This window comes from Lontra canadensis, unplaced genomic scaffold (genome assembly GCF_010015895.1).
Source record: "Lontra canadensis isolate GAN:19392208 unplaced genomic scaffold, GSC_riverotter_1.0 scaffold67, whole genome shotgun sequence".
NCBI lineage: Eukaryota > Metazoa > Chordata > Mammalia > Carnivora > Mustelidae > Lontra > Lontra canadensis.
In genome coordinates, this window is record NW_022631061.1 from 8,364,831 (window position 1) to 8,389,323 (window position 24,493).

At 38.5% G+C, this 24,493-nt stretch overlaps 1 protein-coding gene across 7 annotated transcripts; it reads left to right on the forward strand.

The window, feature by feature from the left end:
* Positions 1-1,108: 1,108 nt before the first annotated feature.
* On the forward strand, positions 1,109-24,360 carry SERTM1 (serine rich and transmembrane domain containing 1). 7 transcript variants are annotated; one of them, XM_032880079.1, is made up of 4 exons: positions 1,109-1,381; positions 3,133-3,194; positions 3,387-3,412; positions 21,921-24,360. In XM_032880079.1, the coding sequence occupies exon 4, from the start codon at positions 22,108-22,110 to the stop codon at positions 22,429-22,431; it is 324 nt and encodes a 107-aa protein (XP_032735970.1). In that variant the 5' UTR covers positions 1,109-1,381; positions 3,133-3,194; positions 3,387-3,412; positions 21,921-22,107; the 3' UTR covers positions 22,432-24,360. The 7 variants fall into 7 exon arrangements, with proteins under 7 accessions (XP_032735970.1, XP_032735971.1, XP_032735966.1 ...); XM_032880080.1 differs by having other exon boundaries at positions 3,137-3,194; XM_032880075.1 differs by lacking the exon at positions 3,387-3,412.
* Positions 24,361-24,493: the final 133 nt, after the last annotated feature.

Below are 24,493 nucleotides of genomic sequence, written 5' to 3' on the forward strand. Positions count from 1 at the left end.
CCTGCATTTTAGATGATACAGAGATTCACATAGAAAAGATGAACACAACCCTACAATTCCTCTGGAGGAGGAAGAGGGAGAGAGCGCGGGCAGCCTTTGCTGACTTACCAAGGGGGCCTCAGAGTTGCTAAACATGGGCACAACTAACATAATCTCAGGAGATGGGCACTGGTAAGTAGGAGAATTTATACAAGTTTAAACGGTCACTACGACTTGGGCATCATCCTTCTATATTGATTTGCATGATTCATTGTCCTAGCCACAGATGGATGGAGCTCAGGGTGAATGCGGCAGGGCAGGAGGGGGTAGCTGGAGGTAGAAGAAAAGAAGCCAAACCAACATTTCACAAGTGCTCAGCCCTTCACCAGGCAAATAGTCAAGAGAGACAATTGGATTGTTAAATGTCAGAGTAGAAGAGACCCCAGACATCAAATGATCTGTTGAAATAAGTTTTTCAGTTGAAAAACAAGAATCCAGAGTATTTAAGTGAAGATCATGGGTCTGGTTGGTAACCTGGTAACCGAAGTTAGTCTTGTCAGTTAAAGGCTCATTTCCCAGAGTTCTTTTAAGGTCTATGACTCTCTCTAAGCCAGTTACCAGTAAGGACTTTTAGGGTTATCGGTTGCCCTGGCAGTGATGGAACTCCAATCCTATTCATTTCATCTGATGATTTGGCAGAGGACTCAGAGGGGAAAGAAGAGAAAAGCGTGTAAGGAGATACGTGTGAGGCCAAGCTTATCACGGGATGGGGCGATGCCCTCATGCAGCTCAGAGCTGAACTTGATGTCATGGACTCGTTGTCTGTAGTGGGGGTTGCATGGAACTCATAATAGACGTTTAAGAGGGGGTAGAAACTTGGCATAAAGTACATGCTTTCGCCTGCTGAGAGGTCTCTGAGTCTCCAGAGAAACTGCACCCCCGTACCCCCCCACACACAAAAGTTAACGGCACCACACCTGCCTTCCCCAGATGGGGCTCCCTGTGCGAACGCCTCTTCGTCCTCCAGGATTTTCCAACACCGGCTCAAGCTCCTCCCTCGCCCGAGCGGGGCTGCTGTCCTAGAGCCAAGCGCCAGCCAGAGCAGCGGCTGGGGGGCGGCGAGGAGGGGGCCGGCTCGCCGCCATTGGTTGTGCGGACCAGAGGGGCGGGGGAAAGACCCGCGGTCCCGCGGACTCCGCGGCCCCGGGGCTCACTCCAGCTGCGCCCGCTGCCCGCCAGTGCGCTTTGGTGCTGCGCCGCCTGCTGAGCCCGACATTCCCGCGGACCGCTTCGCGGGCGCGGATAGCTGAGACAGGGGCGCCTACGAGGAATTCAGCGCGGCCCCAACCTCACCCGGGGTGCTGAAGTACGGCCGGGGAGGTCGGCACGTCCGGATCCGCAGGTCAGTGAGAGGCTCCCGAAGCCTCCCTCGAGCGGAGGCACTAGAGTGGGGATTCGGGGACGCCCGAGGTGCCGAGCGCTGAAGGAGGGCTCGCCCTTTGCGAGGAGCGCCCTGACTCCTCTCCTGGGGCGGCCTCGAGTTCCGGAGCTTCCACTCCCTCCGGAGCCGCCCCCCCTCCCCAGACTCTCCCTGGCTCCCAAAGGGAGGCTCCTTCTCTGGACTCCCCTGAAGCTATCTCCTTTGTGGCCGGCCGTGTCCTTTATGGCCCCCAGCAACCTCCGCAGGTCACCTTTCCCGATTCTCCGGTTGACTTCGCGGGGCTACGCAGTGCCCGTAGCCCCAAGATGACCCGCTTCAGTCCCCGACACAGAGCCCGGAGGATCTGCCCTCGCGTCCGCTATTGCAGAGATTGATTCCTCGGTGCAAGCGTAGACAGTTCTACACTTTGCAGAACGTGCTTCTAGGTGCATTCTGTTTGCTTTTGCCTTTGTGGTATGTGCGGTCATTTGTTTGTTTTGCGCCTATCTGGGCACTCGCCACGCGCACACTGCACGCTTCCACCTTAACGGTGCTCACCGGAGTCTTTCCACCCATCTTAGTGGCTTCAGATCCAGGGAAGTTTTACCTGGCGCTGAACACTTGGCGTTCCGCAGCGTCAGTTTCCGAGTTCCCGAAAAAACCTAGTAGAAAACTGCACCAGCTACTGGAATCCCGTGTTTCCCTGTCGAGATGCGTGGATTATGGGCAAATTGAGTTCGGGTTTAGGAGAGAGGTGTGTGATGTGGCCCGCTCCGGGTAGCAGAAGGATCCCTTCATTCACAAAAACAGCTTGGGGCCAGGTTGGCGGTACCTGCGCGCTTTCTGCCGTTGGATGCCTGGGGCCTACCAGGCTCGGTTTGGTGTCAGACTCTAGAGGCAGGGTCTGTTTCTTAACCTTCATTTCCTCTGCCTGTTAAATTTCCTTTAGAAATTTTTTTTTTTTCCCTAAAGTGTTGAAGTACTTAGGTGGTTCTTTGTGGTTGATAGTTGGATTGGATGGCTCTGGACATTCTCAAAGCCATCGTATTTGGTCGGGTCCACACTACAGGTGCAAAGGGCACGAAATGGGCAGTGATTATGTCCCAGGGCCAACCTGAGAGACCACTGCTCAAGATCTTTCTCCTCGGGAGCTTTTTGCCTTAGATTTTTCTAGACTCATTGTCACACAGCAACCGATCAACAGGAAAAAAGGCAAGATAAGTGATACTTTTCTCTTAAAAGATTTGTCTCAATGCAGTCTAGCTGCCCAACGCACCTTCCTTTAAAAAGGGGGGGGGGTATTTAATCAGTTTATGGTATGCAACTAATCTGAGTGTTTTATTTGTAATCTAGCTCCTACAGATTCTTAAATCTATTTTGTGACTAAGATGTTTCATTTTGCTAAGTATAGAGGCATCTTGCTCCTACCTCCACTGTCTCACATGTACACACTTTATAATCAGCACCTAGTTGATCCCTTAATGCGATTGCTTTTTGAAGTGTATATTAGTTAAGTCTGCCTTGTAACTGAGTTGCACTGACACGACTCCCACAGGACATGTCCTTCAAATGCTGGGCATTGTGGGGATGGAGAACCATCTGCCAATCTCTGAAATATTCTGGGAATACTGAGTTCCAGAAAATGGGTGGGGTATTACATTTATGTATTTTTATTTTAAGGCTTATTATTTATTTGGCTTATGTATTTATTATTTTTGATTTCTTTACATAAGGCAGAGTGTTCTGAAGAGCTTGACACAGGTTCATGGTTCTCATTAAAGAAGCTTCATGTAAGGTAAGATCCATTCCATTTTCCCTGCTGTAATTTCAATTCAACAGATTTTATTGGATGTCTATGTTGTGTACAAGCCTGTCAGGAATTAAGAGATAAATAATGGTGTGATGACATGTGGCATCAAATCCATTAGAGAATTTATATGCAGGTTTCTTAAGAGTTTTTCTTTCTTTCTTTTTTTTAAAAAATCAGGGCAAATGAAGGATGACAGCTGATTGGTAAGAATGATTAATCACACTGATCATTAAGTAATGTGGAGTCATTCATTTATTGTGAGAATGAAAGATGAACCCATCACAAGCAAAACTCTCTGATTTGACCTTTATTCAGATCTAGTTTCTATTCTCTAAGCTTGCTGTTCTCCCTTTTGTATTATTTTATCTCTGTATTTTAATATGCTTTTTTAAAAAAAGTTGTAGACTTTACTTAAATAATTTTATATTTAATTTGTTATTAGAGAGAAGCAAAATGTAAAATTTTGACTGAATTTTTGTGTTTTGTTCATTTGGGTTTTTTAAATAGTAATTTAAGAACCTGGAAAAATACATTCCTAAAAGGTCCTGACGTCAGGCACTGTGTAGGTCCCACTTGCCTGGCTCTTGGCACCCATGAGCCATTCAGTAAACATCTGTTAAGTGAAACTAGAAGCCAAAAGTAGTATTGTAGAAGAATGCCATTTTCTTCAAATAGACATGTGTGGAGCATATTGCATTATTATATTACTATGTATTACTATGTTAATATAAAGCATCACAGGCTTAACTTTTATTATTATATGTTATGATTCTTAATGACAGCTAAAAAATAAAAAGCCTTTAAGTTAGTTAAAAGAATAGGGAACCTAATAAAGAAAAAGCTCAAACCAAGTGCATGAATTGGCAGGATTCCTTTTAGCTAACAGATCTAAATAGAGAAATCAAGCCACAGGCTTAGGTGCAGAAGTCCATGATAGACACACATGTGGATCAGCCTTTGACTTAAAACTCAGGAAGTCTATCTGTGCATTCACTGATCATTTCGGATACATGGTAGCAGACAAATAAGCCAAGTGCTGGAATTCCTTCAGTTCTGATTCTGATTTGTGGCAGATGTGTCCATGGGATATAGTGTTCTGAGTTGCTCAGTCTCGAGATACAGAATGCCTCCTTCAGGAGTTCCTAATGTATAGGATCCATGCTCCTGCACACATTTGGAGGCAGGAAATAATCACTGTTTAGTCTAAGTTTTTTTGGCAACAACAATGACAAAAAAATGGAGATTCTGAATAGTCAAGTAGCCCTATATAAATTACAGAATCTCTAAGCATGAAATGGTACAATCCAGCCAAAACAGTGTCAGTATTTCAAAGCTCTGAATTTATATCAGGAATAGGATAGACTATCATCAATATTTCCTAAGTTCCTAGGTTTTAAATTCTCATCTATTAAGATACATGGGAAATCAGTCAGTCCAGATTTATAATTTGCATTATGGGCTTGATTGTTGATGCTACTGATGTTGTTGATATTGTTGATTTTTTGATACTGTTATAGACAATAGTGAGAGGATATAGAAGTTGTAGCCTCTGATACTTGTTAAACAGGGTGTCTTATGGTGACAGACCTGAATACAATTTTTGATGAAAAACAAAAGGATAAGGTGGCTGTAAGAACCTGTTTCAAATTCAGAATGAAAGGAAGATGACTTACACCATAGTTAAAGCAATAAACAATTCATTCAACACATAGATTCACTCTTCAGGGAAAGCCAGAATGGCAGGTCTCCTGATTAATTTGCCATTAGTCTGGTACTGATTAGAACTGCCTGGTAATCTACTAACTATTACCAATTAAACTGGTTTGGTTCTTACTCACTTTCAATTTCCCTGTGACTGGGATTATAGCAGCTGGATTTACTCTTCTCTTTTCTTAAAGAAAACATTCACAATATCCCATAAAATGCAAATATAATACAAAGAGCAATTAAGCCCTATTGGGCAGATTGACTTTCTTGTTTCAGCCAGAGAGTCTTAAACTTTGAAAGAAAAGGTACATATGAACCATTTCGAAGGTTTTTAAAGTATATATGCAGTACAAAAAAAAAGGAGGAGGAGGAAGAGTGGTGATGGGGAGAGGGAAAGAAGAGAGGGAGGAGAAAGAGTTCCAGGCTTAAAAACCAGTTGCATTTTCACTGCATAAGCTCTCATTAAATTTTATTTCTATTTTTTCTCATGAAAATATCTTTATTGCTTTTCTCTCTGATTATAAAACAATATATTTTCTTTGTATCAAAATTCAGAGACATGCACAAAATTAGGATGTAAACAAACATACCCAGATCACCTGCTAACAAAAACTGTTAACAACTTTGTGCACAACCTTGTTCAGTTTAGTTTTCTTTTGCATGCCTCTAAAACTGTGTATGTGTGCCTAGTAGTAGTAGCAGTGCTAGTAGTTATTGTTTTATATAAATAGAATCATACTATGCACTATTCTGAAGCTTAGATTTTGACTTAGCCATACATGTCTGGCATCTTTCCATACTAGCAAATGTCGTCTTTTTCATTATATCACAGTCCTCCATTGCATGACTCTTCTACCATTTATTTAACCAATTCTTGACTCATGGACCTCTTGGTAGCTCCAATGTTTAGCTACAGAATAATACGTCTTTGTGCATGTATCTTTTAAACTTGTCTGATTTTTCCCATGGGGTAAATTATCAGAATATAAATAATATTGTTAGCCTACAATACCATACATTTTTGGATGAAAAAGGAAGCACTCAAATAATTCATCCAACAAGTAGGAGATACTCCTTGCTATGACCCAGAATATCTTTTATATGCCTGGCACATGATATTTTCTGCCCTTTAAAAAAACCCATTTGTTATTGATGTTTAACAGTCACATAGAGAGGTGCACAAAGTCCTAAGTATATAATTTATGATTCATGTGTTCAATTTGAAAACACCCTTGTAAATGGAACCCAGGTCAAAAAATATGTTTTTACTAATACTCTACTTGATGGCTTTCATATACCTTGGCAACCTGTCATTCTAACTATTCTTCATGAGAAAGTCCTTGGTGAGCTTGTTAACCTCTATTTCCATCACTCAAGTACAGGATTAAGGGCACTGTGACTTTTAAAGTGACAGAGGACTATTGATGGGATCTCAGACCTTCAAAAGGACTACTTGCCAACAAAGTTGGTCTGGCACTAGAATTAGTTTCTAAGCTCTTTCCTTCTGTCCCGTTTTTCTTTATTATCCCTATCAGTTTTGGACCCTGTTTGGCACATATTTTGATTCATATGATGAATTAACCTCTCGATAACAAAAGATACTGAATAACACGTTTTTCATCTAATTACTTCTTGCTGGCCACCCAGCTCAGCTCTGAGTATAGACTAGATTTGGAACCAGAAAAGGATCCTGGGCTCCTAATTTGTGGTTTCAGTCACCAGCTATCTCTTTCTGCCATCCTTTTCAAAAGGTGTGTAAACAATAACCTTCAAAATTAATTTACTTAGCGGCGCCTGGGTGGCTCAGTGGGTTAAGCCGCTGCCTTCGGCTCAGGTCGTGATCTCAGGGTCCTGGGATGGAGTCCCGCATCGGGCTCTCTGCTCAGTGGGGAGCCTGCTTCTCTCTCTCTCTCTGCCTGCCTCTCTGTCTACTTGTGATCTCTCTCTGTCAAATAAATAAATAAAATCTTTAAAAAAAAATAATTTACTTAACTTTTAGAGACTTCAGTTTCCTGGTTTATAAGGACTTCTAGCTACCCAATTCTATGAAAAATGCTTTCCTTTGGTGGTTGCTTATTTAATCTTTGTTTTGGTATTATTTGATTTTTTTTTTTAATAGAGGAAAGGTAATATTCAGAGAGACCATAGGGAAAGAAGGAATAACTTAGATGCATGATAAATGTTTTAAGTACATTCCAGAATGAATGAAAAGGAAAACCAAATATTTGCTTCTTTTGTGCTCATGTGTTTTCATTCCTTTTATTATTTTTCTAAGAAGCTGAGGTCTGGATTAGTTTCCTAGCCCAATACTGCTTCAAAATACATTTACTATAACTCCTCAGCTATATTCACAGTAATGAGTTTCAATATTTATAGGGGATTCCTCCATCCTTTTTTTGGTTATCTCAGTGAATACTTGACTAAATAAAACTTTTGTTGAAAGACATGGCTGCTTGATAAAAAGTATGCTCAGAGTTTGCTGTGGAACCTGAAACTATAAATTTAAATTTATATTTAAACTTATGTTGAATTTTATTTAAATTTATAAATTTTATTGCCATAACTTATAAGATTTAGGGTGTATTCATCGTTATATCATTATTCTTTAATATTGAGTACTTATGCTTTGAGTAATTGATATAATTTTATATGAGATCATTTATTCATTAATTCAATAAATTACTATATTTATTAATATAATACATTCTCTTTTCTTTGAATTTTGGGAAATTTGGGAAAAGTGACACATCACTTCTGGGTAGAAAATGTGAGACCCCGTGTGAGATTTGCCATGCCCCTTCCCTCTGCTGCAGTAATTGTGTAAATATGGGAAAGCTTCCGTCCCAGGTGAACTGAGCAAACACCTTCACCCCTTGCTGGCTTTATTAATACTTAGTGGAAACAATTAATGCACTTGTTTTAAGCCTAATCTATCTTCTTCTGACTAGTACAAAATCATACAAAGTAATACAAAGTAGTAATACAAAGTATTACTTTGTATTAATTCAAAGTAGTAATACAAAGTAATAAATATTACTATATCCCAAAATAGAACAAATACGGAATACCTCTCCAAGAAGCTTCAAATTTCTTCATTCCTTTACTATTTTATTTGTGCAACATCCAACAAATGCTTACTTAATATCTTTATATAAGACATTGTGCCGGTTCACGGTTATAAAGATAAGTGAAATGGTAGTCCTCGGTTTGAGGAGTTCATAGTCCATTAAAGCTTTAGGCCAACAGGTAAACAAATAGAGTAAGTATAATAAAATGTGAGAAATGCTAGTGTAAAAAGGTCCAGAAATTGTCATGAGAATGCAGAAGGAGCCAGAAATTTGCATAGAGAAAGTTGGTGGGGATTTGTATTATGAGTGAATAACCAGATGAGACAGAGGGCGGGGAAAGTTTGAGTAGAGTCTTGAAGAGTGGACAAATTGGGTTTTGGGTGGAATTAGGGAGAAGACATGTACAAATACAAGGACTAAGCATACATAAGTTTTTTAAAAAACTCTGGGAAATCAAGAATAGTTGCTACAATTGGACCATCAATCTTAGGAACAATGGGAAAAAAATGAGACTGGAAAAGTAACATGTGGCCAGATTAAAAGAAACATATTAACATAGCACAGATAATATAAGGAAAGGTCTTTTAGATTTCTTACTCAAGACGGTCACTGTAAAAATTTTATGTGCAATAGACTCTTGTGTGTAATGCTGATATTTTATCACTTTCTTATACATAGTTAACAAACAAGTATTTGTTGAATGAATAAATGAATGCACAAAAAGATACAGTTTTTCAGGGGCGCCTGGGTGGCTCAGTGGTTAAAGCCTCTGCCTTCGGCTCAGGTCATGATCTCAGGGTCCTGGGATCGAGTCCTGCATCGGGCTCTCTGCTCAGCAGGGAGCCTGCCTCCTCCTGTCTCTCTCTGCCTGCCTCTCTGCCTACTTGTGATCTGTCAAATAAATTAAAAAAAAAAAAAAATCTTAAAAAAAAAAAAAGATACAGTTTTTCAAAACCAAAGGCAACACCACCGTCCCATTACTTGTGTAATTTGACAGTGCTACTTGTTTTTTTCCTATTAGGAGTAATAAGTTAGTCTTGATATATCTTCACTATCTCTCACCTATTCCCACGTGAAGCCATTTGTGTATGTTTAAGTGACAGCTGGTCAGGACTGTCCTCACAAGTAGTACCTCATCACGCCCCAGCTTGTTAGGGAATATATCTTTGGCTGTCCCAGTAGCTAATTCTCATCCTTTTAAACCTCACTCTTGCATGAAATTAAAGCTAACCACAACATCCTCTACAACCTTCTTTCTCACCACTGCCATAGGGGGTTTCAATATATTACAGAGACAATTCTTACAACTCTCAGTTATATTCAGAATTTGAGTTCTTTATAGTCAATTTCTCGAATATCCAGCATAACCTCTGCTATTATAGTATAGTAAGATTTTGTATTAATCAGGAGAAGGTAGATTAGGCTTAAAACAACAAGTGCATTAATTGTTTCCACTAAGTATTAATAAAGCCAGCAAGGGGTGAAGGTGTTTGCTCAGTTCACCTGGGACGGAAGCTTTCCCATATTTACACAATTACTGCAGCAGAGGGAAGGGGCATGGCAAAGCTCACACGGGGTCTCACATTTTCTACTCAGAAGTGATGTGTCACTTTTCCCAAATTTCATTGGCCAAAACAAGTCAAAGGTGATGGGAACATGTAATCCTGTAACATGTCTGGAAAGAGGAAGGAACAGCAGAGACATATGAACAGCATGAATGACCACAAGTCTTCAAATTATCCCTCTTTTACTCTCAGGAGCCCTGGAGAGAAGGAACGAAATGAACACACAGCATCTGGAGACATAGCGATATAGATCTGAATTCCAGTCCAGCCTCTAAGTGGCTGGATGACCTTGGGGTAAGCTTTTAAATTCTCTGATCCTTAATTTCCTGTTAAAGAAATTTAACTTAGCTTCCCTATTGTCTTTGACAGAAAACGTTAATTTTCTGTTAAAGAAAGATGAGGGATAATAATAACTACCTTAAAGAGCAGTGAAGATTAGAGAAAATATACATGCACCATATGTACACATGAACACACACACAAAACTAGTACATGCTTTTATTTAATTTAATAAATACTGGCTACTGTTCATGTTGTTATTACTGTTTCCCCAAACTGTTGTGCTAGATAGTCTTTCTCTTATGTAACTTCCTGGGTATACCTTCTTCTGCCTATCACGTTCTGAAGACATTCCCATTCCACAATGATGTGGGAATGCTCCTGTCACCTTCTTTCTTTCCCCTCTACTTCCCACAAGTTTTCTGGCATGTTATGCCCCCTACATCCCAGCCCATACCATTAAAATAAAAGAGAACTAAAGACTAGATATAAGAGTAGTGGGCGATGTGTGAACATATATTTCTGACCAAAGCTATTCTGACAAGTGAATAAAAAACACAGAACCTACAACCTTAAGGGTAAGGTAGAGAGCTCCACTCTGATAAAGGACAAACTGGGTGTGGTGCAAAAACAATGAATACTGTTACGCTGAAAAGAAATAAAAAATAATAATAATTTAAAAAGACTCATATAAGAGATACACATTGTTTTCTTGAGTAAAACCGTATTTATTTATATTTTTAGAAGACTATTTCAGTGATCTGTTTTCTATAATTCTTAATTATTTCTCAATTACATATCCTTATATTTTTTAAAAGACTGTTTTATTTTATTTTTTTTTAAAAGATTTTATTTATTTATTTGACAGACAGAGACCACAAGTATGCAGAGAGGCAGGCAGAGAGAGAGAGGAGGAAGCAGACTCACTGCTGAGCAGAGAGCCCGATGCGGGGCTCGATCCCAGGACCCTGAGATCACGACCTGAGCCGAAGGCAGAGGCTCAACCCACTGAGCCACCCAGGCACCCCTAAAAGACTGTTTTATTTGAGAGAGAGAGAGGGAGGGTGTGTGTGGTGGGGGACAGGGGCAGAGGGAGAGGGAAAGCAAGAATCTCAAGCAGACTCCCTGCTGAGCACAGAACCAGAGAGACGGACGTGGGGTGAGATCATGACCTGTGCTGAAACCAAGAGTCAGATGCTTAACTGACTGAGCCATCCGGGTGGCTTGTTTTTAAGTTTAACACATTCTGAGAGAATTTGAGCCTACACTTGTTTATTGCTTCCCTATTGTCTTTGACAGATTCTCATCTTGAGTTGTTATCTAAAATGACAACAAGCTGCTGAGGACTTGATTTCCTCCCACACTTGATAGCCTGCCATATCATTTTGTTCCATGTTACAAGGAACATGCAGACATTCTCTTTGTTAGCCAGACTTTTGAGTTTACTGTACCGCCTGAGAGAGAGACAAACAAACAGAAAAAGAGAGAGCGAGAGCATTAAGACAATTTCCGCTATTTGATTCAAAGCAAGAATTATCAGGACCACGGGAAATCCAACATGGGAATATACTTTCCTGATGAAGGACATACTGCCCTGTTCTGTCCCCTGCCCTCCCTGGTGTACCTGGAAATCCTGGTAGATGAGTAATCTCAGAGCCATAAGAGAGCCCTTTGTCTCCTTATAGGATTGGTGTTTAATGTAATCCCTGCCTAAAATCTGACTCCTCAGGTACTCATCATTTTAGGGTACCTACCTATATTTGCAGTCATATAATTGGTGATGACTGGCAAAAGCTCTATTAATATCAGTGTCCCCTATTTTTTCATTTGTAGCTGCATTTTGCATGATGATTCAATTTCTAAATTATTCATTGGCCCCTATTTCATAAAATATGGACCATGGACTATAAGAGAGTTTTTGTGGTCAGGCTTAGCATCTTGCCACACTAGAGGGCTCACCCAAACCAGAATGATCAGGGATGTGGCTGCTGGTTTAAGAGTTTTAAAGGATTTTGAGTTCTGATCTGCGGAACTTACTATTTGAAGCCTGACACCTGCTGCCTTAAATAGTCTCCAACTTGTACTTCGTTTATTTGCGCTTTTGTTTCCTGCAGTCCCTGTGTAGAATCTGGGCCTCACTGACAGCTGTGGGCTCTCACCAAGAGTCCACCTCATTTGTCCTTATTAGAAAACCACTCTTGTGCCTGAGGCATTATTCTAAATAAAATAAGTCCAAGAATTACAAATAGCATAGGATCTCACTTATATGTGGAATCTAAAAATCAAAAGAAAGCAAACCTGAAGTCAGCTATAGGGAACAGATTAGAGGTTGCTGGAGGTGGGTGATGGGGGGCTGTGTGAAATTGGTGAAGTATTTCAAAGACACAAACTTCCAGTAAGATATTAAGTCATGGGGATGTAGTGTACAGCATGGTGACTATAGTCACTAATAGTGTATTATTTAGTTGAAAGTTGCTAAGAGAGTAGATCTTAAAAGTTCTCATCACAAGAAAAAAATTGTAACTAGTGAGGTGATAGGTAGTAACTAGACTTATTTGATCATTTTGCAATATACACAAATATCAGGTCATTATGTTGTACACCTGTGTGATATTGTGATTTGTAATAAATATATATTCCATCTTCTCCTATTTGTGGCATGCGAGGAATTTCCTACCTGATGAATGGCACAAAGGTGTCTTTTGTTATGTTAATTGAGGTGACTTTTGAACCACACCTAATGGAGAGGGCTGGTTACTGGAGGAATCTACCTTGTGATTAGAAGGTTGGAAGTTTGAGTTCAACAGGAAGGAGAGAAGAAAAGGGCAAGAGGTTGAATCAATCTCCAGTGACTGATGATTTAATCAATTATGTCTACGTAATGAAGTGTTCATAAAAACCCGAAAAGACAGGGTTCAGAGAGCTTCTGGGTAGACCAACCCATGGACATGCTGGGAGAGCGGCACACTCAGCATGGAAGCTCCATGCCCTTTCCTCATAGCTTGCCCTCTGTATCTCCTCTGTCTGGTTATTCCTGAGTGATATCTTTTTATAACATACTGGTAACCTAATAAGTAAGATGTTTCTCTGAATTCTGTGAGCTGCTCTAGCAAATTAACTGAACTGGAGGAGAGGGGCTTGGGAACCTTTGATTTACTGCCAGTCAGAAACACAGGTAACATCCTGGGGTTTAGGATTGGTGTCTGAAATGTGTATGTTGAGGTGGAGTGTCTTGCAGGATTGAACCCTCAACCTGTGGCATCAGATGCTATCTCCCAGTAGATAGTGTTAGATTTGAGTTGAATTACAGGACACTTAGCTAGTGTTCCTAGAATTGCTTGTTGGTGTGGAGAATGGCTACTAGTTCTGCCTCACAAATTGGAATTGGTACCAGAACCTACTTAACCTAAAACTAAAATGTTATATGTCAATTATATCTCAATTAAAAAGAAAAGAAAATGATTTTCTCTTGACCTAAGATGTCTCCTTATCTTTGGATATTTACACCATAGGAGAGATGCTCATGGCCACTTCTGAAGATGACTGATGATGTAAGATGAGCATAATTGGAGTCCATGATTCTGGAGGTCCATACTGAGATTTAGACCAGTGGGTGATAGCAAGCAGTGAAGTCATGAATAAGGCTGGCTAGTGAGTCACCATTCCTGGTCTTTAGGGAGCATTTCCCACCACGACGGATCCAGTTTCTTGGTCATATTAAACTTCCTCTAACTTACCCTCTCATGCTTCACCCCTAATACCCATAGCTTAGTGGGCATAATGAGCTGATGGCAGAAGCAAATAGTTGAGTTTTTTCAATGTCGTTGGATAGATTCCTTTGAGGAATCAGGCTTCTGTCATTGTGTTTCTTTAGAAGCTTCCAACATTTTAGCTGATGTACTGCATATTATGCCAAGCATATTTTCTTTGCTTTTGGATTTATTTATGTATTTGAGAGAGAGTGGGGGTGGGGCAGAGAGAGAGAGAAGGAGAGTCTAAAGCAGACTCTGCACTGAGCGCAGAGCCCAATGTAGAGTTCAATCTCATGACCCTGGGAAAACGACCTGAGCCAAAACCAAGAGTCAAATGTTTAACTGACTATACCACCCAGGCATCCCAAGCATATTTTCTTAACATCCTTCAGGACAAGTCATTTTTTCCCCAATTTACATGTTGAGAAATTTCAAATCTACTGAAAAGTTACAAGAATAATAACAACAGACACCTATATATTCTTTAACTAGAGTAACCAATTGTTAACATTTTGACATTTGCTTTATTATCTTTCTGTATGTGTATGTAAATGTGTGTACTATTTTTACTTATTTATTTATTTTTGGCTGAAACATTTGAGTGTTAGTTGCTGACATGACACTTTATGGCTACAAAGTTCAGCATGCATTTCCTAAAAATAACATTCTCCTATATCAAACTTAGGGAGTTCAGTATTGACATAATATAGTTATTTAATGTGCAATCTATAATTAAATTTCTCCAGTTGTCTTAATAATGTCCTTTATAACAAAGCTGTTTTTTCTTTTAATTGGCCCAAGGTTATTGCATTGCATTAGGGGATAGATTTTGAAATCTGCCTTCTATTTCTTTTTCTTAGTATTCATATGACTCCTAAATCATGTAACATGGCCAAAACTGAATGTATCCAAAACAGCCTGCGTAAGCTGCCAATTACTAAGCATTCTTTTTAAATATTCATTTTACTGTGGAAAGCATCATCATACTTTGACTGTCAGCTATTGAGGACTAGAAAATGAGAGAACTTATTTAGCAAAATTCATATGTATATATTATGCTAAACACTGGGCTAATATCCAGAAGGGACTGGCAATTCACACACTATGTAATCAACTAAGGTTCTATTTGTACTTATATTATGAGGAAAAATGGTTCATTAATTCAAGTAAATGCTGTGCCTTGATTAAAAATGTCATCACATAGAAGACTTTGTGAGCTGGAGACTGAAGACTTAAAATGCAAGACCTAAAACATTTATATACATTTGTGATATTCCCATCTCTTCTTGAGGAGCTATAAAACACCTTAGTTGAAACAAATACATGACTGTATTTGTTAATAAAGACAGATCTGGATAGTGGCTTGCTTAAATAATTTGCTAATACTGAAGTTCTTTTAAGACAACCTATGTCTCATCACTATTTTTTTTCAATCTGTACCTGTACATGTGATTTTATGGATAGTCTTTGACATATTCCTGTGTGCAAAAATAGAGAATTAGATACATTATATAATTTATATTCCTCTCCCCTCAATTAGCAAGATATTTTAAGTAGAGATGAAGCTTAGAGTTTAATTTATGGAGTGAATGAAATATTTACTATATATCCATTCTTATAAATTTAAAGTTTATGAGATGAGGAAAATTTACAAGAAAATTTATACAGAAAAATAACAAACATTTATAGAAACATGCAAACAGAAAGTTCCTCATTAAACACATTAGTTTGGATGCCTGTAGAAGAGGGAAGAAAATGGAATAAGGAATTAAGATTAAAAGGAATCAATGATGTCAATAAGCTATGAACTGAGGAATATATGTATTTAAAGAGGAAGGTAGCAGTAGAAACAAAAAGAAGTATTGTTAGGGAGTAATACAATACCATGTTCTCCTCTGATTGTAGCGAATGGCATTATGGCTCATAGCCGCCCACTTCTGAGGAATCTGCTCAGATTTACAGTGGACATCATCAAATGGCTGTTGAGAAACCAAATTTCCGGGCTCTACCCTGTTCTCTTACAGAAGTTTTAGAGGAACCCAAAGCTCCCTGGAGCCTGAGAGAGTAGACTAGAGATACCTAGTGGTCTACATGTAAAGGTTTAAAGAAAATTGTAGCTAATCACAAAATTAATTTTATAAAAACAAAATCTTTCTCAGTGTCATACTCTATAAGGGGACTGTTATGAGCAATTTGATTAGACCAAAAAAAATATTGGATATAAATTATTTTGACTGCAGAGGGAGAATGAGAGACAATGGAAAAGGAGAAAATACCATTTCATTCTTCTACCAGAGCATGGTTTAATGAGAACTTTTTAAAATGTGTCTAGCCTTATTAAAAATAAGTAAGATTTTTTACATACTAATGCTATGATTTAGCCGATTCTAGCTGCTCCAAGAATAACAAATGTTTTTTCCTATTACACTTCTAAAATACTGGAAATGATTAGATCTGAGTGGAGGGAGAGAAATGACCTGAAAGCTCTTACTAAAAATACTGTAACATCCTGAAAGGCCCTTCTTGCTTCTTACCTTCTTTCTTTCCACTGATTCATTTCGACCTTGCCTATGATTTTCAAGTCATTATTTCTCTGGCTCTTTGCTTTTTCTTTAAATGAAATGTTTAAGCCAGTGACCTTTTCTCCTGCTCCCTAAAAGAGACTTTCATTGTTCTGCTGCTGCTTAAACAGCTCCTGCTTCCTTCAACCTTCAGGCTGATACTTTTCTCATTTTGATTTAGACTTCTAGTGTTAGCCAAGAGGTATCCAATATCCCCCAAAGGTAGGACAGAGCCCTTCCTGGCCTTTTTTAAACATCATAAAAGAATCATGAAAATGCTGGCTATATCTGGCTTTGTATTTGATCTGTTTTTTAACCAGAATATTATCCATTTAAATTATCTTATTCTAAAAGAGTATCATTCTTAAATAATTATTCTTCCTAAGGCAGTGTTTTGGACATAAAATCTTCACATGGAATATAAATATAACACAAATTTATTAAGAATACTTTGATTTTTCCAGAAAAGCAGTGATATATAAATGCAAAGGAGGTCATATCTACTCTAACATTTGAGGTTGTACAAGATGGTCAGTCATTTTCAAATCCCCTTTTGAAATACTTTCTTGTGTATGAGGCTTTTTTTTTTTTTAACTTCACTCAATACACCATTTTGTATATTAAGGGAGGTATATTCTGAATGTTTTGTGAACTACAGTTTATGTGGGTAATTAATTTTTAAAGAATTAAGACAAAATAACTGACCTAGAATAAAGGAATTCTGAGTATAATTTAGTTATTTTGCTAAGAAAGTATTTTACTGGGCCTGAGGGTAATCCAGATAGACAAAAGTCATCACCAGGGTAGAGAAATATAGGAGACTGGTCTGAATCCAAAGCAACGTAATGACCTATCCTAGAAATTGATTTTTAAAATATTTTAAGATAAAATTTTAGCTGATACTAAGCTATTACTATGTCATTTTTTAAATTTTCATCAAAATATAGTGAAAAAATTCTGACTGTATTTTCTGATCATTCATTTAAACAGTGGGTAAAGACAACTGTTAATTTTAATTTTTTGTCTTACATTATCCAGTTTAGATCCATGAATTCTAGTGTATTATTCAGACTCTTCATCTTCTATATTTCTTCTCTAAGATGGTACTCTATTCCATATTTAATAATAGATAGACTCAGTTTATTTCCTTACTTGATTTTTTTTTATTGGACTCTTATAGGGACTAAGAAACAGAATTCACATATAGTTCTACCCTCTTAATGCATTAATAAGTAAGAGCAGTTTTCAAATATATGGATGGTTGAATCATCTTTGAATAAGGATAGCACATAAGATAGTAAACTTTATTTTCAATAGTCTAAGCCCAATGGGTAAGTATTTGCCATTTACTCCAAATGACAATCTACATTTAGAAATTGTGGGAAGTATGTATGTCAGCACCAACCTTCTCTCATCAGCCAAAGAAAAAGCATTAAGAGCGAAGATAATTGTGCAAATGGTAAAGGAGTGGCTCGAGATCTCATATAAAGATTACTATTTTCTAAGTAGAACTAAAAACAGCTTTGCTTAAATGTGATAAGGTCCCTACTAGATTTTGGAATGTTAATTTCTATGTGTTCTACAGAGAAAGAATATATCATTACATTTTAATATCAAATTTTATATTCGTAGACAAAAACAAACATTTTACTATGTCGTGTTAATACTTTGTCTTTCAAATGGTCTGATGGTCTGGGACAATGGCCTTTTTGGAGAATGACATAGCAGGACTTTATAATGATAAAATGTTGATGCAACATCCTAACAGCCAGGGCACTCTTTATGTCTATAAGGCAACAAAGCAACTTACCCAGTTTCCCACAACAAAAAACCTTTCAAATAGTTGTTATTCACATAGAAACGTTTTTGAATAAAGCTCAGAAACTCAGAAATTGCTGTGCCAGATTTGAGGCTGACTGTAGGCTGAGTTTTATACACCATTATTTTATAGAAGTCAAAGGCTCTGCCCACACACTGGCCACCAGAGGTCTTGTAGGGCTTGTGTGAGCAGACTCAGAGATGGGGGTCTGTCAGCTCTTTTTCTTTTTACCAGGCATGAAGGTACACGTCAGAGAGTATGCTTTTATTCTTCTAAAACTTACAATTCTTATAATCACCCCATGGGAATGAAAGCTTCCATTCTTCCAAAAGAGTCATAGAGGCATGCTGCTGAGTATCATGGAACCAGAGACCCCCAGGTTTGCCTCTATACTGTCTTCATCTCCCCACCTCACTGGGCTCATGGACACCTTATAGGTCCCCTCTTTCTCACTTCAATGGTGACTGCCTTTTGTAGATTTCTTCCCAGCACAGGTTTTTGTGCTGAGACACAAAGGGAAAGTGGCTGACCCTGAACCAAAACATTTATACGGATCTTCATTTATAATGTTGTGATCCAGCTGTCTCATTTTCCTTTATCAAAAATCACTTTCTGAGGATGGTTCAGAAAAAAGAATCATCATGCCCATGTGACTTTAGGTGCCACCCAAATGACAGTACACTGATGCTGCCCTGAGACAGGTCAAGGCTATGCATTTAAGATGAAGTCTCTCTCTTCTTTTCTTTAAACCTAATCTGTTTGGAGAAACGGCCCAAGAAGCATCATCTTGAAACACACCGTTTGATTTCATTTTCACAGCGCCACTTTTGGCCTCATTCACATGGTCACAAATCCTGAATACATACAACTGGCCTCATCCTGAGCATTATACTGTCAAACGTTCACCAGAGAGAAAGAGGATTTATCAATTTTTAAAAATTCAATAAGAAAGTGAGAATTAATGCCATCAAATTAAAATGATTTCTAACAGTGCACATATTGTTGTTTCAAAGTAGAACAGTGAAATTAGATTTGCCTATCTGTCATTTAAAATACAACATATTTTGGAAATGATATTAAATCTGAAATATTGGAAGAATATTTAAATTATTTAATTGAGAAATGTCAAATAATGACATGAGCTTTCGTTTGTTCATTTCCACCATTCTTCCAAGATGACTTAGAAGATCAGATCTTTTCCCCAAATCTTCTTAAATCTCATTTCCTGTAAACTATTCCGTAGACCATTGAGGCTCAGCAATGGGCCTTTTGTCTGAAAGGAGGAGATCTTCAGAATGTGAAAAGTGTTCTTGGAACGTTTATATGTAAAGAAATGCTTTTGTTTTAACAAGTCTTCTGGTAGCTGCTAAATTGCTGATACTCTAGTGACATCGTCTGTGCCTCCAGCTCTACCCCAGAAAATGACAGATTTGGGTAATGAATCCAATTCCAGCTGAATCTGTCACCTATACATGCCAGACTGTAGGACTAGCAGAGACTTGGAAAGTTCTTCTGGGCTTTCTAGGCATTCAGAAGGAACTTGTCTACCGGCACGTTACTTGGGCTGGCCTTTTATAATTTTCAAAGGATGCTTATGGAAATGTTCTTACAGACTAGCTCAGGACCTCTTAGCAAAGTAGGGAATGTAAATGTTACTGCACAAATAGGAAGACTGAAAAATCAAGACTAAATTGTGAGCTAGCCCAGAGTAGGTAGCAGATAGGAACTAATGATGCAAGTCTTCTTAATTTTCCTCTTCCCATCACAGTTGAGAAAACTAAGAACACAGTTGAGGCATGGAGTCTAGTCCCTCCTCTGTCACTGTCTAGCTGTGACCCTGAGTAAATCATGTCTTTGTGGCTTAGTTTCCTCAAGTGAGAATAATAATTCCTGCTCTACCAAGGAGCTGTGAGGAACACACAAAATGCATTGTCCCTTCTTTACCCATGCTAGGAAAAGAGGATGTAAAATCCTTCCTACTCAAATAATGGGAAAATTGAGACCAGATGGTATAAGGAGTTAGGATGAGCAGAAGCCCCAAATCCTGGCTTATCTTCTAATGAGATATTTCTTTTGTCAAATCAATTAGATTTTTTGTCTCTCCATCTCCTCAGCTAGACTTAGGAGGTCTTACCAAAACAAAGAATATTTTTTTCTATTCAGCCCATAATGTTTCTATCCTAGTTTTCTTTCCTATACATCATGCTGCCTCTGAAACTCTATTTTCCCTAAAGATGAATGGCTAAGACATTTAAATGCTATAAAAAGGCAAAGGATTGCCAAATCAGTGTGACACACTTGAGTCCCAATGTGATTCTCTCTCTCTTTTTTTAAGGTTTGTTAGGAGCCTGTAGCAGCCTAATGGAATTAAAATCACCAAGCAAAGCATAATGAGGAGTAGGAGTCAAATTATTTTAGGAACTACTTAGACACTGTATGTGGCCTACTCAGAGGAACTCACTAGGATCATTAGCCTGCATGACACCCAGCAGGGACAGCCATTGCAGAAGTGTCCCCCCTTCTCAGGGATCATTAAGACTGCTCAGCTCCAACCACAGCAGCCAATGTCAGCCCCTCAAAGAGTCAGCCACTTAATTAGATCTGGAGAACAGAAGGGAAAGGCAAGTTTTCAAGATAAAATGCAGGGCAGAGTTTGGGAAAAGGGAGAGCCAGGGGCAGAGGGAATCTTTTCACATTAGCATTTCACTACATCTGACACAAGGAGATTTAAAAATTTACAGCAAATGAATTGAATGCCATAAAGAGCTAGGAAGAGCATCTTTTCTGGACTTGAAGAGTCATCTGCCCCAAGGGATCATCCTCCCTCAGGATGCATTCCTCACCACCACATGGACTTAGTGGGCTGGAAGCCAGGCAGAAACTGGCTATGACTTTTCCAGTGATGAAGGAGAGGGTGTCTCAGACACACTACACCCACACTTGGAGAGTGTGGTGAGCCATGTGGTGTCCCGCTTGCTACCTGCCTGTCAGTCTGCTTTACTTCTGGTGTTTCTCACAGGGACCACAGTAGGAGAGAGAATATGGTAAAGATCATTCTTAGCCTCCTGGCTGAGAGAAAATTATTCCTTCTCCACTCCCATTAACACACATACACACACTATAACCTTTATTTTGGCCCAAACCTTTACAATTCACAAAGTGCTTCCATGCCTATTTTCTTGATCCCTGAATAACACAGAGAGGGAATGGGGCAAGCCATACATTTTATAGATGAGAAAAGTGAAACTCATAATAATATAGGTCATTTGCCCAACACCTGAAAGCCAAAGGGGGAATTCAAGCCTCCCTCAAACCTACATCTCTTGACAGCAAACCTTGTCCTTTCTACCACTTAAAGGGAATCCAATTTTTTTCTTCCAAATTAATCTGAAGTTTTTTATTCAGTACTGAAGTATGCAGAACCAGGTACACAGGTAGATCAAAAAGAAGAAACATGAAGAAATGGCCCCTTGTTTCAAGGAAATGAACTTCTAGAAACAAATCAGATTATAAAGGTTCAAGAAAAAGCAAACTTACATGTGTGGCGTGATTCTTCAAAGTGGTAGAAATAAATACTGCTAGTGGACTGGAGGTGTGCAGAGTTAAATTTCTGGAGAAAGGAGGTTTGGTGCTGGCTTTTTGGGTCCTAGTCTCAGAGCATCCACTTGGAGCATCTGTTGAAATCACAGCAGATGGAGCACATCAGAAATGTATTTTCCTTTTTATTTATTTTAGTTCCTTGGAGAATCCTGGCATCTTAGGTACTGTGGAGGTAAAATAAAAGTTCATTTTTATATCATCATTTGTAATATAATGACATAAACATTATCTACTTCTGGAGAAGTAATTTCGTTCCCTTCCCTTCTTCAAGTGAAAACTAGAAATCAGGTTTAAATATGATTATTTTGTGAATAACGCACTCAGCTGTTTTTTTTGTTGTTTGTTTGTTTGTTTTTGCAGTGCCAGAGGACACCTGATCCCCTGCTGCCTTTGTCTGAAAACCAAGAAGTTTGTTGTGCTGATTTAACTTCCTACAATCTTTGCTGATGCTATCATAAAAAAAAAAAAAAAATGCTGATTCTGTCCTTTTTAACCCCTGTGTAACAGATTTTTAACATACTTGTGCATTCTTTGACCCTCCATAAAGATGTCTGAACCTGACTCATCATCTGTATTTTCGGGTAACGTGGAAAATGGAACTTTCCTTGAGCTATTTCCCACATCCCTGTCCACGTCAGTGGACCCTTCCTCAGGTCACCTCTCAAATGTCTACATCTATGTGTCCATATTCCTCAGCCTTCTAGCATTTCTGCTTCTGCTTTTAATTATTGCTCTCCAGAGGCTCAAAAATATCATCTCCTCCAGTTCCTCCTACCCGGAGTATCCAAGCGATGCTGGAAGTTCTTTCACCAATTTGGAAGTCTGTAGTATTTCCTCTCAAAGGTCCACTTTCTCAAACCTTTCCTCATGAAGATGGAAGAATGCCTGAATGGTACAGCAGCCTAGGTTTTCCCTTGCAGGAAGTGTCACATGAACGAGTTGCTTCATGAAAGAAATAACACCTTTCTTTTCCAACCAATTAGACCTGTTTCTCCTTCTTCACCCATCATTTCTTGTTCCATTCATGATGCTTTTCATTTGTGAATGTAGGAGTTGACGCTGACTCAGAGAAAATGTGTGCAAACCTCGAGGGGCAGAATTTCACACAAACCACCTGACAAATCGGAGCAGACTTCTTCAAGGTGGATCAGTTCATTTCACTCTGCTGGACACCTGAGGCAGAACTCATCTGAGGCGGCCTCACAGTGGGTGCTGGATATGGACTCTTGCACTTCATTTCTCTTACAAAACCGTGAAACTAACTGAGCTAGAAGAAACTGGCAAAATTAAGTCTGAACTACTTAGAAGATATTCTCCATATTTAAAAGATAAAGTGGAAATACCAAATTTAAAAAAAAAGTCAATTTAGATTTAATGTAGAACATTCCTAAAACCGGAGGCAAAATATGCTTAATGTTTTGTTTTCACTTTAACAAATGGGAATCACATTTATTGATGAATTAAGTCATCATGGAAAAGTACTGGAAGAATTTAACTTTTAATAGCAAGACAAATATGTGTTATGATGAAGTCTGTAATATATTTTTGCCTCTTGGGTTTTTTTTTTCTATTTATGTTATAGTCATAATACCACTACTGTTGTAGAATTCTTTGTGATAATTGCTGTTACTAAGAGAAACATCCTAAGAGACAGCAAGAGGTTTTTATTTTATATCTATACTTTCTGTTAGTGGAAATTAGCATATGGAAAATATTCACTTAGTTCTGTTTTCGGCAGTAATAACTCCTAGCAGTCATGTAAGCATGTTCCTTTATTCAGTTTCATAGTCTTATAATTTTAGCACAGAATTTTGTTAAGGCTCCCAGATGTCAGATGTTTGCTCACCCACATTAGGTTGCAAAACTTAAAGAGACTAAATTGCTAATATACATGTTATTATAGACTCCATGAATGTTACAGATCTCTGAGAATTAGATGTTCTATGTTAACATAATACTTTACATTAGCATTCCAAGATGTGGGTTTTTATTAAAAACTGTGGACATTCAAGTTATGTCACTGCTGGGAGATTAGTGGTCCTGGGAGCCATGATACTGTGGTCACCCAAGCACTGAACTTGGGGTCTTTATCCATGAAATGAGGCCTACGTGTGAGCACAGACTTGGAAAATGGAAAAAATCAAGCTTCCCCTAAAAACAAAACAAAGCGAACTACAACTTCTTCAGAGTAAGAATTGTCATTTAATTTTAAAAACAAATGGCCCACAGCATTAACACAACTTCTTTAGCCTACAGAGCCCACTGCATCAACATGCCCTATCTTCCCATGGCAAATGGATCATTTCTTGTTCAAATATTTTCTAATCTTAAATAGTGGAGCTTCAATAGACGCTTTGGTTGACTGCGCAGGTGATACCCTCTAGTAACCCAATTGGGATAAAGATCCACCATTTTTACAAGGTCTATCTTCGTCATTCTAAAATTCTAAGAGAGATGAGGACTGGTAATGAGGATCTGAAGGTTTCTTTTCTTTTTTAATCCATAAGCTTCACTTAAGTCAGACCACATTGACCTATTTATATCAAAAACATCCCCAGACACTATAAGACCTACACAGAGTTACTGTCCTAAAATGTGCAATTAGTGAAAAATTTGCCTCTGCTGCCATTTAAAGCATGGCAGTGTGTTGCAGTATTATTATGTAGTGTAAATTTTGGACTAGAAGAACTCCACTATTTTAGATCATTATCAGCAGTCTCTCAATATGTGTGTGTATGTGTGTGTACTAATGTATATATATTTTCTCACATACTCCCAATTAAAAGTTGTGTGGAAGCTACAGGATTGTAGAGGCATCAGTGTTATCAATTTTGCTTTTTTATTAATTTTGTGCTACTTTGGTTATTGAAGAAAGTGATTTAAAAATAATAATAAAGGAATAAGTTTGCCATACAATAGAACAATCTGAGTAT

Excerpts from the sequence above, each read along its gene's own strand:
- SERTM1 (XM_032880079.1), top strand. The coding sequence starts at position 22,108 with ATGTCTGAACCTGACTCATCATCTGTATTTTCGGGTAACGTGGAAAAT.